The sequence below is a fragment of the Carassius auratus genome, unplaced genomic scaffold, assembly GCF_003368295.1.
Source record: "Carassius auratus strain Wakin unplaced genomic scaffold, ASM336829v1 scaf_tig00021918, whole genome shotgun sequence".
In the NCBI taxonomy this organism is placed as follows: domain Eukaryota; kingdom Metazoa; phylum Chordata; class Actinopteri; order Cypriniformes; family Cyprinidae; genus Carassius; species Carassius auratus.
The window spans coordinates 141,324-158,366 of record NW_020525144.1 but is presented as its reverse complement, the minus strand read 5'-3'; the positions used below and the strand labels follow the sequence as shown (position 1 = coordinate 158,366).

Genomic DNA, 17,043 nt, shown 5'->3' with positions numbered 1-17,043 from the left:
ATTTTAAGTCTGAACACCATTTTAGAGCATACTAAAAGCTACTACATGGTCAGAAATATAAGGACATCTAATTTATCTAATGTATCCAAAAGTTACACAAGTGTGCACGTACACGCACACACCCACTCACTAACATATCTTGCTCTAGCTTTCATAAACCACATCGTGTGCAATGACAATTGTTGTGTAAACTGCTAAATGAACATAGAGTTAAAAACATGAATATCAAACAATAACAAGAATAGTAGCAGTTAAAAAACACAAGTATCAGAAAAAAAGTCACACCACATCCTGTGCAATGACTATTGGTGTGTAAACTGCCAAATGAAAGTAGACAGTTAAAAAACATGACATTGAATCTATTTATTTGCTTTTGAGGCAAAAAAACTTAAAAGCTACTGATGCAAAGATGTATGCAAATGAGTATACTAATGAGTAAGAATGGGTCTTTATGGTACTTTGAAGTTTAAGTTATTTTCTAGAGAAAAGTATGTGAATGAAAAGCAGCAAGCAGAAACCAGCAATTGAGATTGCAGCTTTAAGTATAAAAGGACACTAAACATACTTAGGCATGCACACTTATAGACAAATAACTTGGTAACCCTGTACAACATGTAATAATGTATATGTTGAACATCACCTCACTAAAACCAGAAAGTAGGGGGTTATTTCATAAAACAAGTTTATCAAATAAGCCAGGCTTATTTCAGGTAGTCTGACTTATTTCCACTTGATTTGGTTTCATAAAGTAAATTTACCATAACTCAGGCTCAGTCAATCGAAACAACTGCTGGGAAACTAACCTGGTCCTGAAAAGGCTAGCTATCAGGTTAAGCTGAGCTCTAGCACTGACCAATAGAAACACATTGATATAACCACTGACCCTCTCACATACTATTATTTGACTTTATTATCAGTTTGAAAATAAAAGTCTAGAAAATGCAACTTAAATAAACCAAATAAATAAAAATATAGGCTACAACAAACTGTTCTTAATGTATTGTGTCCAAGATTGAATTTTTTTTTTTTTTTTTTATTCTGTATGAAAACATTTTAACAGTTCGCTGCAGGAGTTTCACTCATTCATTCTGGTTAGTGTCTACATTCCTCCGCAAGCGCACATGAGCTCAGCTTTACATTAACTCGCTGATCAGATCACAGAGACAGAACAACAACACCCAGACTCTGTTTTAATCATTCTCTGGGACTTTAATACAGCCAATCTCTCCCATGAACTGCCAAATCACCCCTGCCAAAATGAGTTTTACTGCAGGTTTGAAAGAAGAACACCCATCACCTGCCCTGAACGCCTCCCCACACAACCATTCACACCATTCACAATTCCTGCAACCCATCCTGTACACCTCTCCAAACAACCGTTCACATCATTAACAGCTCCTGCAACCCATCCTGAACACCTCTCCTATCAAGCACTCTCACCATTCACACCTCCTGCATCCCCCCTCTCCCCCACACTTGCTATACAGATAAGAGAGGATGCGGTGCGCCAAAAGCCTGGTAATACCAGACTCTGCTACTTCACTTTGCTTCGTAGACAGAGTCTGGAATGGCATAATAGAGAAGTGTTTTCTCTCTCGCTAGGGGGCGCTTGTCTGAAGTTTAAAATCATTGGTTACCCGTAGCCATTCAGATATATTTAGTTATGACGTATGTTATGCGCCTGTACAGCCGCATCGAAGCACAGACATCATGCATCGAACTCAAATCTATGATTGAACTTCCACTGTAAACCTGTTGTAAACACATGATGATGCGAGCGAAATACCGGAGTGAACATGGCTGTAAACGACTTTTGCAGTTTGAAAAAGAGTTGAATGTTCTCCATAACAGAGCGAATTGCATCCCGTGTCTCGTTTCCCATTTCCGCGGTCGTTTCGGTTTTCGATTTCTCTAACCTACAATGTAAAACTCGGCGCTTAGCATCTACGTCACGGCTCTCAGCCCGCCCTCTGTTCGTTGATTGGCCCGGCTGTTTCCAGACCGGTGGCAAACAGAAAGCTCTGACGCTGAATCAGACTGAGTACAGAAGCGAAATGAAATTGAGCGGAAGTAGGCCCAGATTGTGTTACACCAGCCTGTCTGAAATCCTGTGCTGACCAGCTGGCCCCCATCTTCACACAGATCTTCAAAAGATCGCTGGAGCTGTGAGAAGTCCCTTCATGCTTCAAACGCTCCACCATCATCCCCATCCAAAATTACAGGACTAAATGACTACATAACATCTGTGGTCATGAAGTGATTTGAAAAACTGGTGCTGGCCCACCTGAAAGACATCACTGGACCCTTGCTAGATCCTCTTCAGTTTCCCTACAGAGCAAACAGGTATGTGGACGATGCAGTAAACATTGGACTGCATTATGTTCTGCAACACCTAGACAGACCGGGGACTTATGTGAGGATCCTGTTTGTGGACTTCAGCTCGGCCTTTAACACGATCATCCCAAACCTCCTCCTGCCCAAACTAACTCTGCTCTCCGTGCCCACCTCCATCTGTCAGTGGATCAACAGCTTCCTGACAGACAGGCAGCAGCTAGTGAGGCTGGGAAATACACATCCAGCACCCGTACAATCAGCACCGGAGCTCCCCAGGGCTGTGTTCTCTCCCCTCTGCTCTTCTCCCTGTACACCAACGATTGCACATCTAAAGACCCCTCTGTCAAGCTCCTGAAGTTTGCAGACGACACCACACTCATCGGCCTCATTCAGGACGGTGACGAGTCTGCTTACAGACAGGAGGTTAAAGAGCTGGCTGTCTGGTGCACTCTCAACAACCTGGAGCTTAACACACTCAAAACAGTGGAGATGATCGTGGACTTCAGGAGAAACCCCCCTGAACTCCCCCCACTCACCATCATGAACAGCCCTGTGACTGCAGTGGAGTCATTCAGGTTCCTGGGCACCACTATCTCTCAGGACCTGAAGTGGGACATTCACATTGACTCCATTGTGAAAAAGGCCCAGCAGAGGTTGTACTTCCTTCGCCAGCTGAGGAAGTTTAACCTGACACAGGAACTGCTGAAACAGTTCTACTCCACCATCATTGAATCCATCCTCTGCACTTCAGTAACAGTTTGGTTCAGCTCAGCTTCTAAATCTGAACTCAGAAGGCTACAGAGGGTAGTCCGGACTGCTGAGAGAATCATCAGTTCAACCCACCCATCTATTCAAGAACTGTACTTATCCAAAGTGAGCAAAAGGGATGGCAAAATCACTCAGGACCCCTCACATCCTGCACACTGCCTCTTTGAACTGTTGCCATCTGGTCGACGCTACAGAGCACTGAGCACCAGAACGACCAGACACAGGAACAGTTTCTTCCCTCAGGCAATCCATCTAATGAATAACTGCTTATAGTTATAAATTGTCAATTTGTATATTGTCATTCCATTCCTACTTATTTGTATTTTAATTCTTTTATTATGTGTTTTTTGTTCTGTCGCTGCCATTCTGTTGCACTGCGGAGCTGGTGTCACATAAACAAATTGCTCGTATGTGTAAACATACCTGGCAGTAAAGCTCATTCTGATTCTGATTCTGATTCTGATCATCAGTTTCTAGCCATGCAACCTTTCTCTTGGTTTTATGCCAGCTGTACCTTTTATGGTGATTAGTAGAACATTAAAACATTAAAATCTAAAATTGCTCTGTAAAGCATTAAAAACACTAAATTAAAAATTTAAATCACTAAATTAAAAATGAAATTGCAGAATTAATAGAAAACAGACTACATTTTATCTTATAATTAATATTTTGAGCTAATAGTCAGAGCTTATATTTGATTTACAGTTACTGCTATAAAAAACACTTCTATGAAGGGTTCAAATTCTACATGTCCAACGACAAATATTTTAGCTTAATGTATATTTTACACAAAATTATTGGGCTCTCTGTCTATTTTGTGCACAGCAGCGCCTGTTCACTCATTTAAGCCTTCCCCACTCTCGACAGCAGAATGGAAATATTTGCATGATTTAAATCTAACATTTACAGATGACGATTATAACTGTGACATTATGTATCTGTTATGCACTGGGGAACCACAGAATCTCAAATGAATTAAACAGCACAAATATATTTCCTATTTTTCATAGTGGATCGATTTGATCCATGATTGACAGTAATTCCTGCTTAAGAATAAGCGTGCACATCAAATTATGTAGACTCATTGAACCTGAATCAAATAAGTGAGATTGCGTGAACTTAAATAGTTGTTAATGAAACTGCCTTAGTCCCGATCAGTGTTGGGTATAGTTACTTTGGAAAGTAGTTAGTTAGGTTACAACGTTACCATCAATTAAAAGTAATCAGTTATGATACAGCGTTACCTATTCATAAAAGTAACGCGTTAGAGTACTCATGCGTTACCAAAAATTAAAAGCCGTTTGCAGCGGCTCACACATGACAGACACAGCCCCGGCCCCTTTAAATGCACCTAGAAGTCGTGACTCCCGACAATGAATAACGTCAGTCATCCGACTAAATTAACTCTGCAGGATAACAATAACAGGAAAGACAGTCAGCAATCGGCTATTCCACATGGCGTTTTATTTATTTATTATCACAGAACATATTATTAATCAAAATTCGCACCTAACGTTACCCAGCCCGGGTAGCCTAGGCTACTGTATATTATGAGCACCACAAGATAACTCCTGATTTTTCTTTAACTTTAAATAATGCAGTTATCAAAGTACAAGTATGCTTACTTGTAAACACAACCCTAAACATTAAAGATTTAAATCCATTTAGAAATGATGAACAACCAGCCAGCCAATGATCTAACAGAAATTAACAGCTGCCTGTCAAACAAAAATGATAACAAACCGAATTAAATCCTTCACTGCCACACAGCACAGGCAAATGACAAATCGCTTAATAGCCGAACTAATTATTATTAAAATGTCACTCACAGTCACAAGCCTAAATTCGCTTTAACACAGTCCTCTTACATTTACTCTTCAAAGTAGTGATTAAAACGTAGCGTTAAATTTGAGGTGGTTAAATTTTGGCGGTCGGCAGAAGCTTTTCACCAAAGCAGAGTGTGCATTTTACCGTTATGTTCTTTTCTTTTTCGTTGACAAATTGAAAATGATGTGCGTACTTCCATAAACCAAACGCTATCCTCTCTGCTATCTTGCCGGGAGTTCAAAAAAAAAAAAAAAAACCACACACACACACAGGGTCAGGTGCAGGGCACAGACGCATCACAGCCATTGACTTTCCGATCACAGAGCTTCGGCTCCGCTGATACATCCGCAGGTGGCACAGTAGACCTAGGACTACTGTCTGACAAAAAGCAGGCTGCAGTCGGGATTTTCCTTTCCTTAAAATAACGGATTACTTTTTTTAAAAAAATAACGAAGTTACTGATTACTTACGCACGAAACTAACGCGTTAAGTTACAAATTTCAGGAAAAAAGTAATTAGAGTACTCTAACGCGTTACTTTGTAACGCGTTACCCACAACACTGGTCCCGATTCTTTTTTTTTAGGTTATTTGAAGTCAGGTTTTAATTCCTGCTTTTCTTAGTGTCTTTAATAAAACATACCCCTGGTCTCATTGCATCCGCTTGTCAGATAAAGTTTTAGCAGTGCAATAGCTCCATATTTAAAGGAACACTCCGACTTTTTGGGACTTTAGCTTATTCCCAGTATCCCCCAGAGTTAGATAAATCCATACATACCTTTCTCATTTCTGTGCGTTCTGTAAGTGTTATTTGACGCACCCACCGCTAGCCTAGCTTAGCACAAAGACTGGATGTAAATGGATAATGGTAGTATAGTAATCCCAATAAGTGACAAAATAATGCAAACATTTTCCTATTTACATGTTGTGATCTGTATAGTCACAGCGTGTACAAATAACAAGGCTATATGAGACAGAGCCCATTTTTAATAAATACTGGGAACTATATTTTCACTAGGCATAGAAACACAGCTAATGTTACTTGGGCAGAGTGATTAGCGCAGCACACGAGACGCCCTGTTGATGGTTCCGTAAACAAAACAAATGTGACTAACTAGCTAGACCTGACTAGTGATCATGGCTGACTTTGAGGAATTGTCAGACTCAGAGGAATTTTACTGTGTATCAAACCAAGATCCAGAACCATATAGTTTTGAGCCAGAATATACAGACGAGGAGTTACAAACTTTGGAAGCTGTAAGACAAGATGCCGAACAGATTGATGTCGAAGGGTGGATCAGAACCAACAAAGACTGGTGGTGTAAATGTGGAACATGCCAACTTATGCCGATAGACGTTGGCCTACTATTTCATAAACATTTTCTAAAAAAAGAAAACAGCCCGTCCCCCTCCAATTCCTTTATCACTCCGCCCAAGTAGCCACTCCGCCCATGTAACGTTAGCTGCGCTCCTATGCCTAGTGAGAATATAATTCCCAGTATTTATATTAATAAAAATGGTCTCTATCTCATATATTTGTTATTTGTACACACTGTGACTATACAGATCACAACATGTAAATAGGAAAATGTTTGAAAATGTTTAGGAAAATGTTTGCATTATTTTGTCACTTATTGGTATTACTATGCTACCATTATCCATTTACATCCAGTCTTTGTGCTAAGCTAGGCTAGCGGTGGGTGCATCAAATAAAACTTACAGAACCCACAGAAATGAAAAAGGTATGTATGGACTTAAGCTAAAGTATGTGTGAATAAGCTAAAGTCCCAAAAAGTCGGAGTGTTCCTTTAAGGAAATCACAAACAAATCCTTTAAATAGCCATTATTGCTAAGTACGAATCCATAGGGGGTTTCATAGCATAAATGTTAAATGGACTGCATTTATTTAGCGCTTTCAACAGACCACTTGGCCATCCAGAGCGCTTTTACAATTTGCCTGACATTCACCCATTCACACACACACATTCACACACCGACTGCGGTGTCTGCCATTCAAGGCACCATCCAGCTCGCCAGGAGCAGCTGGGGTTAGGTGTCTTGCTCAAGACACCTCGACACTTGGTAAGATGGAGACGGGTATTGAACCACCAACCTTCCATTTTGTAGACAACCTACATGAACCACTGAGCCACTGCTGCCCCATAATGACTCTAAAGGGAGAGATTTATGTTTATATTCTTGTTATATGCACCATAAATAAGGTAGTGCCCAGAATAAGTAGCCTCAAGACGATATAACCAGAAGAGGGAATATAATATGCTCACTTGAGTCCTCCTACAAGGAGCGGCATTTCCCTTACTGAGTGAAGAGGAAGTGGCACATGATTTATATCTAGACTTGTTTGCAGTAGAAACTGTCTTTGAGACGGCACACCCAAAAATACAGAAAGAATATATATATATATATATTATTACAGGTAAGAACTTCCATCTCTCTGTAACATTATATAGCATTTTGACCTTCAATAATTGTAAAACTGAATATTATGATCTTTAATATTATGTATTCAATGGTGCCATTCAAGGTTATTGTGCAATTAATGTGCCGGGTACAGTTGAAGCACACTGTCTCAGTTATACCCGCTGTTGAATCCTATTGTGTAAGATAAACTGATAAAAGTATACACTGTTAGAAAAAATAATCCAATCTGATTGCAGGCTTGTTCAACTGAATAAGGCAATCAACCCAATATTAGAAGGCACACCGCTAGTTTAGAATCAGTAGTATTAACTGTATCTATCCTTACAATAGACCTACACTGATAGACACTTCTTGAATTGACTACGGAAGTTCTAAAGAACACTGTGCATTTGAAGATAAGAAACGTAATTTAATATTATGGCATTTATAGGTAGAGACTCTTGGGACCCTCACAGAAACCTCTTCTGCCTTATTCTTTTCAGAAACTGACAAATGGTTATCAGTATGCCAAAATCCATGGTAGCTACACTTTTACTAAAAAGAAACCATGGTTAATTTTCATGAGGTATGACACGTGGGACAATTTAACAGATTCACTCGTGTCATTTTTTACACTCAAATTTGTCATTCCTGAAACTGTACCTTGTAACTTGTAAAAAATTATGTAGGAAAAATTATATATTAACTTATGACAAGAGTGCACCTCAAAACATATACATCATAACAGTTCTGACTGTTTTCTACATCATAAGAGTTCTGACCTTTGTCACAAAACAATAATCTTCGCTTCCTTTTTCTCTATCACGTTTTAAAGTGAAAGTGAAGTGACATTCAGTCAAGTATGGTGACCCATACTCAGAATTTGTGCTCTGCATTTAACCCATCCGAAATGCACACACACAGAGCAGTGAACACACACACACACACACACTGTGAGCACACACCCGGAGCAGTGGGCAGCCATTTATGCTGCGGCGCCCGGGGAGCAGTTGGGGGTTCGATGCCTTGCTCAAGGGCACCTAAGTCATGGTATTGAAGGTGGAGAGAGAACTGTACATGAACTACCCCCATCCACAATTCCGTCCGGCCCGAGACTAGAACTCACAACCCTTCGATTGGGAGTCCAACCCTCTAATCATTAGGCCACGACTTCCCTATAATCATCATAAAATAAATATATTTTTAGAAAGCTTATAACCTCCAAATTCATCCAGTTAAAACCATTTTGAAATTTGACACTGATACCATGGAATCCATACTTGAAAATCTTTTAGCGGTCTCCATCCCCTTGGTGGGAGGTGTCATATTCCAAATATATTATGGTCTTTTAGAATCAAAACTTTTCATAATCATGACAGAATACATATCGTTGGAAAGTCTCAAGTCCCAATCAAGTCTCAAGATTCCATATTTGGTGTTTTTTTTTTGTCATAGACATAATATTGAGAGAGAAATTTATACATTTGTGACAGAAAAATGAATCAAAAACATTCTATGGAGTTTGAATGGCACCCGGTGGCTGTTTGTGGTATATCGCCTAAACAAAATTGTATAGGAACCTAAATTTTTTTATCAACTTTCAATTTGGAAAACAACTTATTTAGACATATGGCTTTAATTTTATAGCAATTTTAGATTAAAACATTTGATAAAATATTTATTTTATATAAAATATAATAAAAATATTACAGCACATTTTCTTTACAGTAAATTTAACTTCTATAAAAAAAAAATATGCTTTCATTTTTTTTATGATTTCACTTCAGCAATAATATGCATATTGTCTTCTTTAAAAAGAGACCAACCTTTGGTCTGTATTCAAAACAGTTTATGAACTATAACAATTTATTAGTGTACTTTTACGTCCACGTTCAAAAAGAGGGGGTGACAGATAAAAATCTTTTCAAGAAGCTGTAGTCAGGGTGTAATTTGAACAAGCTGGGTCAGGGTCCAGCTCCTCCGAATTATGATAACCTCATTTTTTTAAATCTAGCTACGTTTGGAATTTCACAGCACACAGTTTACAGAAATTCACTGCAAGTTTTAAAATAGTTTAAGGTAGACTGAATATTAATATTAGGAAAAAACAGTTAAACACATTCCTAATTATATTTAAATATATTTACATCTCATTTTAATGTAATAATTAAATATAAATATATTTCATTAATATTACAATAAATGTAAAAACAATCTACTTTTGATCTCTTTGATTGTCTGTTGACCCTGGGGTTATGATTGTGTCGACAGAAAAAATATTTCACATTGGTTTAATATTCAACTTGTGTTTAAAACAGGTGTTTCATTATTCCTACTGGAACCAAGAAATTCAGGTAATTAGAATCATATGATGTCAGTTGCATTATTAAAGGGGGGGTGAAATGCTATTTCATGCATACTGAGTTTTTTTACACTGTTAAAGAGTTGGATTCCCATGCTAAACATGAACAAAGTTTCAAAAATTAATTTGTACGTTTGTCACAAGTTTCGGAAAGTTTTTTTCGAGTATGGGTCTGTGTGACGTTAGATGGAGCTGAATTTCCTTATATGGGTCCTAAGGGCACTTCTTCTGGAAGAGCGCGCGCTCCCGTAGAGCAGCATTAAGGGACCAGTGGATGGAGTTTATTTTTACAGAGCATCAACGGAGATGTGCAAGTTTTTTTGTTTGTTCCCTGCATTTCGAAGATGCTTGTTTTACAAACAAGGCCCAGTTTGACGCCGGATTTGCACATCGTTTATTTCTTAAGGATAATGCAGTCCCAACGAAAAAGGGTCACGATTGTGTGTTGGAACCGCATGCGGTGAGTAAAACTGCTTCAAATATCTCTGTGTTGTTAACTTAGCTATCGGCGCATAAGCACATCAAGTAAACAACATGCGATGTTGTCATCAAACTGCACTTTCCACATGTACAGCTTAAAAAAAAAAAAAAAAGACGACATAAAGTGGAACTTAGTCATTTTCCAAAACCGTTAAGCAAATATATACAGTTTCAATACATACCACATAGAGACGTCCTGCTGTAGTCGTTGCTGCTGCTCTCATTCAATTTCAGCCTCTGGATCTGATTCTGGATCATAAATAAACGGCTGAATCTGACCATTAGCCATGGTTTGTTTTGGATGATGTTTTTTTCCTCACGGTAATGTCACAGTTTCCAGACTCCCTCAACGCAAAAGCCTACTGGCGCTCATGATTCTTTAGCTCCGCCCACACGTCACGCCTCCAGCCGCTTGTGTTTTTCCGGGAAAAATCGGTACAGACTATCTTTCTCTTATGAATATAATAAAACTAAAGACTTTTTAGAATAATGAAGGATGCAATACTACTCTATAGGTACTCAAGATTAACAGGATATTGAGTGAAAACTAGCATTTCAGCCCCCCTTTAAATTACATTATTTAAATAAGAATTATGTCTCTAATTCTGAGCATTCATTAATATTTAATTTTTCAGAATTCAGAACATGGAAAATCAAGACCCTGCTGTTGTTGATGTAATAAAGGCCTCGGGCGAATCCACTCTGGAAAAGGCTAAAGCAAAAGCTAAAACAAAATTTGACCAGTTTATTAATATCTCACTTAACATCGCTGTGACTGGAAAGACAGGATCAGGAAAATCCTCCTTTGTAAATGCACTTAGAGGTCTACATGATGACGATGATGGAGCAGCACCTACTGGAGTCACAGAAACTACAAAGATGCCCGACATGTATGAACATCCTGAAATGCCAAATGTGAAGATCTGGGACCTGCCTGGCATAGGAAGCCCAAACTTTAAAGCAAAAAAATACCTGAAAGACGTCAATTTTAACACCTATGATTTCTTCATTATCCTTAACTCAGAGAGGTTCATGGAGCATGACATCATGCTGGCTAAAGAAATAAGGAAACAGAAAAAAAGCTTTTACTTCGTTCGTTCCAAGATTGACAATGACATGAATTCAGAGAAAAAGAGAAAAGGATTTGATGAGCAGAAGGTTCTTTCCAAAATAAGAGAGGATTGTCAGAAAAACCTGAAAGAACTGGGAGACACCAAAGTTTTCTTGATATCGTCTTGTGATTTGGAGAAATATGATTTTGAATCACTTCAAAACACTCTCGAAGATGAGCTTCCAGAACACAAGATGTATGCTCTTCTACAAGCCTGGCCAGTGTGTTCTGCTGCATCTCTTGAGAAGAAGATCAATATGTTTAAACGGATGATCTGGGCTGCATCTCTTGCCTCTGCTGCTGTAGCAGTCATCCCTCTGCCTGGTGTATCAGCAGCATGTGATGTAGGCATGGTCGTGCTTTTCCTCACAAGGTGCTACTATGCATTTGGTTTGGATGAAAGATCACTGACTAGGCTTTCAGAAAAAGTTAACAAGCCCCACCTGAAAGATCTTGCCAAATCTAAATTTGTAACTGCCATCCGAGAAAAAGCACTGACCAGATTGCAAGCGTCTGCTGCGCTCGCTGCCATTGCTACTGTTGAATATTTGTTGAGTCTTCTTCCAGTTGTAGGCAGTGCTGCTGCTGCAGGATTATCCTTCGCTACCACTCAGTACCTCTTGAGAGAAGGAGTAAATGATCTGGCAAATACGGCTCGGTTAATCAGAAAAGAAGCTGGGCTTCCTTATGTTTATTGATCGACGTCCAATTGCGCATGTAAACATTTTCTGCCTCTGAGTAAATCAGTAAATATATATATAAAGATTGTGTGTTGATACTGAGTTAAGCAAAAAACAACAAAAAAAATCTTTGTCTTCATAATATTAAGAGAATCTATGCTAATGTCCAAGCAAACTATATACTGGACTATATGATCACTTAAAATGTTTTAATTGAATCCATTACTATATTTTCCTACTGCTTTTATTGATTATAATCTGTTTCCTACATTATTAAAAATAAAAAAAGCAGCGCCATCATCATTTGCAATGTTTTCCATAACAACCTTTCCACCATCAACATCAGCAGCCATTTCACAACCTGAATTTTGCTTTTCTATCTATGAACAACAACACAGCCAGCACAAACTAATCAGCACAGCGTGTCTCCGCTTGATCCAAAACTTCACACCCCATTACATGAAGCATTTAGACAAAATAAACGGCACTCAACGGCAACCATTCCTTCCTTGTCGTCTGCATCTATATAAAGTTGGTTCGACATTTGAAGTTGGGTATTAGACAGATATTCAGCAGCGAAAAAGTTCTATAAATTCTTAGTGGATGAGTATAATTGTATAAAAGAGTGTTGTTTTGCAGTTGTTTTGACTTGAATTTGAAAATCTACATTTTTATAAACTAATTTATAAAACACACAGTTTTATAAAACAACTTGTTGTTTATTGTTAACAAATTAATTTAAAATGCAAGTAGTTTTATTTCTAAAATCAAAAAGGTGTGTCTTGTTACTGGTTTCTAGAAGAACATTTTGATGGTTGTTTTAGCCATAGAACTATAATAGAACACTATACTAAGTGTTCAATACATCATTTAGTTTCAAAAAATACAATCTTCTATCTCAGCTACAAAGGCTGTGTCTTGTTGCAGATTTAATAAATGATATTTTGCAGCCGTTTCCATTGTCAAAAGTGATGCCAAAGTCATGCTATTGACTTTCAAATATTGCTTGCACAGCCTTCCATAGTCTCCAGTATTACTGCCCCCTAGAGGAATGTGCTGCAGTTGTTTTGAATGAGTTGGACATAAATTCTCCAATAAAATCAATAAAGTCTTCTATTTCAACTTCAAAAGGTGTATCTTCTGATTTCTAAATGAACATTTTAATCCAGGTTTTACACTCATATGCAATTCAGGAAACATGCTATTGAATTAAATTAAAAAAAAAATTCCATTCCATTCAAAAAAAAAAAATTGATAGTTGTTCATTAGTCCCTTATTTTTCCTGAGCAGTTAAACTGACAACTATTCTTCATAAAAACTCTTCAGGTCTCACAAAATCTTTGGATTAATTATACTAATTGTATATATGTATATATATATATATATATATATATATATATATATATATATATATATAGGTTTTCTCTGAAGCTTCTGACATAATTTATTATTTTTTACTATATGTTAACATCTTTGATGCAACATATCTTACTCAAGGCAGCACTAAAAAAAGAAGATGCATTTTACGCAATACCTCTTATTTTGGTAAAATAAATAACCTTCTGCCCACAACTATTAACTATTTCTGCCCATATTCTAACACTGACAGGCTATCAACAAACACTTTTTGAAAGTGAAAGTCTTGACATTTGCCAATTGGTAGCTCATACTCAGAATTGGTGTTCTGCATTTAACTCATCCAAAGTGCACACACACAGCAGTGAGAAGTGAACACACCGTGAACACACACCTGGAGCAGTGGGCAGCTATAGATCCAGCGCCCGGGGAGCAATTTGTCCAGTGCCTTGCTCAAGTGCACTGAGGGTGGAAGAGAGCACTGTTCATTCACTACCTCACACCTACAACTTCTGCCAGCACCAAGACTCAAACCTGTGACCTTTGGATAACTAGTCCAAGTCTCCAACCATTAGGCCACAGCTGCTGTTTTACAATGTTCAAAAAAAAAAAAAAAAACTTTTCCACAACATTAAAATAGATAAATTACAAATTTTCAAACTCTTTCAATCAATGCTCCACAAATTCTTTTTCACAATCACAATCCCTTTTATCGTGAGATACAATGGGTTTACATGTACAAGGTATTTATCCACTAACCTCACTGGTTCAACGATGCCATCACTAAATCAATGAACTGACTTTAGCTGGAAAATGATTGTTGTTCTCGGTTTTCCTGTTGACACTGTAAAGCTGCTTTGACACAACCAGTATTGTATAAAGCACTATATAAATAAAGGTAAAAAACTATTCATATAACACATCTATAGCACTTTTCACAGCTTTACCACACACACACACACACAAGCAGGACAAAAAGAAATCTTCCTCAATGGGGCCAACACAGATCCAGTGAAACCATAGGTCACTTGTGCTACATTGAATCTGGTGAAGGAAACGTTGAGGGAAAGTGTTGTCTACTCATTTAGGCATAGATTGAAACATCCTCATTTTTCGTTAAACTAACACACTGCTCATCTGTAGAATGTTCTCCACAAGTGCCACAGATCAGTGACAGGTCATCTGTGTAAGAATGTAATTGTTGAATTAATGTACAAAATAGCTGTGCACTCAAAAGGCCAAAAAAACTAACCTTACCAGTCTAAGTGAGGAGCTTTTTGGCTATTTCCATTCTTATAGCAATTATGCCATGATCATTAGTTTGAAATATTTTAGGCTTATTTAAAAGCACACTTTCAGCTAGCTGTTAGGAGAAAAGTGTTATTCACAATATAAAAGGATATAGTATCGTAGCACATGTCCACCGTGAAGCATTGACAGCCCTCGGTCTCATGAAGCCTCTAAATTAGATGCAAATCAGTAATTTACATGAATTCTCTAATCAAATATAAAAAACTTGCCTTATCTGCACTCACCCAGTTACATCTCTGCATTTTCCTATATCCACTGAGTTTGCCCCAAATGGGTCCATACAGAGAGATCGCTTTTCCTTTGGATAAACCAAAAAAAAAAAAAAGAAAAGAAAAAGAAAAAGGATTGATCTTAATAAGGAATAGTTGATCTTAGGATGCTGTGAGGAACTTACAATGAGTGTTCAGTGGTGGTTTACACACAAGGCTCCAACTAGCACGTCATATTCCAGTGAATCCAGCGACAAAAAAGCAGGTGGCTGTCAAGATAAATAAAGCAGGATAGGGTGCTTACCCTCCTCAGTGCTTTTTGACTTCCTTGCCAAATGGAGGCCATTTATACAAGTCTATTACAAAGCCCCTTTTGGAGTTTGTGGTATGCTTTTTCACCAAACTGGTGAGGTAGGCATTTATTATCTAAAAACAATAGCACATTAGTCGTCATCTTCATGTATACTTCTATCAATTCAAACCCATTTGCTAATAAGAACACGATAACGTACCTCAGCATTTAGCTCTTTCCCCGGTGCAAGATGATTCCTCAAATTTCAAGAAATGTTTTTATAGGGACCCATCTTACTCCACAAAACCCCAGTCCTATGGTGGTGAGCAAAGGAAATGGCAGTGACACTAACAATTTCACTTAGTCCCTACCCACCTTTCCTGCATGTGCACTGGCACACCAGCAGGTGGAAAAGAGACCTTAATCCTTAATCTCTCAAATTGGAGCAGACTAAGCCTGAAACTAGTGAGAACTGTTGGGCAAGTGCCTGCTTCAGTGATAATGGTGAGCGGAGCGGAGAGGCTGGTGGCTTGAGTGAGCAGAGTGGGCGGCAATAACAATACTACAGCGAGAATCAAAGTTACGCTGTCTTCTTAAGTGAACATTTCGGTAGCGTTATGCAAATCTTCCCACATCGTGACATAGACGTGCCCAGGACCTGAGGGGCATGTGCTGAAACTGAAAAAGGGCACCCCCTCCCTTTTTTTTTATATCAAGATTATTTAGTAATCTGGAGGTAATTCCCCCGCACCGGTCTCCATCACATTCTCTTGATCTACACTAGCAGTTCCATACTGGCTTTCTTCTCTTGCATCTCCTTCTGGTCACTCTCCTGCAGAGGCTCCTGTATCTTGTTCACCAGCAAATTCTTGTACATCATCTATCGCTTCTCTCTCTACATCTGAATTACTACTTCCTTCCTTTTCTTCTTCCCTACTACAAACTGGCCTGATCCATGAAGTAAGTGAGCTGCGACCCTTGGCTGCCTGCTGTCGCTCCCTCTCCTTCTTTTTCTTATTTCTCTCTTTACGGGGCATTGCACTGCAACCACCAAGTAATCAAAATGTATGTAAGTGCAAAAAAAGTTTCGTCAGTATTATTTGTAAAGTCCTGTGTTTGTGAATTGCTCTTGTGTACTCCCTCTTTTTTAAAATTGCTTTAAAAATACTTGACTCGAACATAAACATGTTAACCAAATAATACAAATTAGCTCATAAAACCAAACAGAAACCAAAATCTTTTTTTATTGAACTTTATGCACTTTTTTATGAACTTTGTAAAGAAAAACAATTATATATATTCTCTGTTTTAGCTATTGTGTTTGGTTTTATAAGCTAATTTGTGTTATTTGGTTAACATGATTATGAATGACATTGAGAAGAGGGGAAGGTGAGCAATGAGTCAAGTATTTTTGACAATATATTTTTTCAAATATAATTTAAGTAAATGTAGTTAAGAAACTATAGCCATACCGTTACTATAATAACATGTATCCGCCTACCTGGCAAAAATTTGATAATGTGGTGGACCAGGGATGTGTGACTCTTGAAGGTCTCTTATTCACTACACTTTCCCTAAAATAAGCCAGCGAGGAAAAAATAAATAAAAATAGTGTGAAAAGTACAGTTGCAGTGAAAAGCATTTCTGAAGGATCACGTGACACTGAAGAGTAATGATGCTGAAAATTCAGCTTTGATCACAAAAATAAATTACATTTTAAAATAGTTATTTAAAATTGTAAAAATATTACACAATATTACTATTTTTGCTGTGTTTTGGATCAAATAAATGAAGTCTTGGAATGAATCATGAATTACATTCTGCATGATAAAATATAAAGATTTCACAGTGATCTTCTGTAATTTGTTTTTAGTTAATACTACATTACTGTAGT

At 37.9% G+C, this 17,043-nt stretch overlaps 1 protein-coding gene across 2 annotated transcripts; it reads left to right on the top strand.

Moving 5' to 3' along the window:
- The first annotated feature begins 7,264 nt into the window (after nt 1-7,264).
- On the top strand, nt 7,265-12,088 carry LOC113077173 (interferon-inducible GTPase 5-like). Of its 2 annotated transcripts, XM_026249633.1 has the most exons (3): nt 7,265-7,364; nt 9,667-9,702; nt 10,826-12,088. In XM_026249633.1, exon 3 carries the CDS (start codon nt 10,836-10,838, stop codon nt 11,997-11,999), a length of 1,164 nt encoding a protein of 387 aa, XP_026105418.1. In that variant the 5' UTR covers nt 7,265-7,364; nt 9,667-9,702; nt 10,826-10,835; the 3' UTR covers nt 12,000-12,088. The 2 variants fall into 2 exon arrangements, with proteins under 2 accessions (XP_026105418.1, XP_026105419.1); XM_026249634.1 differs by lacking the exon at nt 9,667-9,702 and having other exon boundaries at nt 7,284-7,364.
- Nucleotides 12,089-17,043: the final 4,955 nt, after the last annotated feature.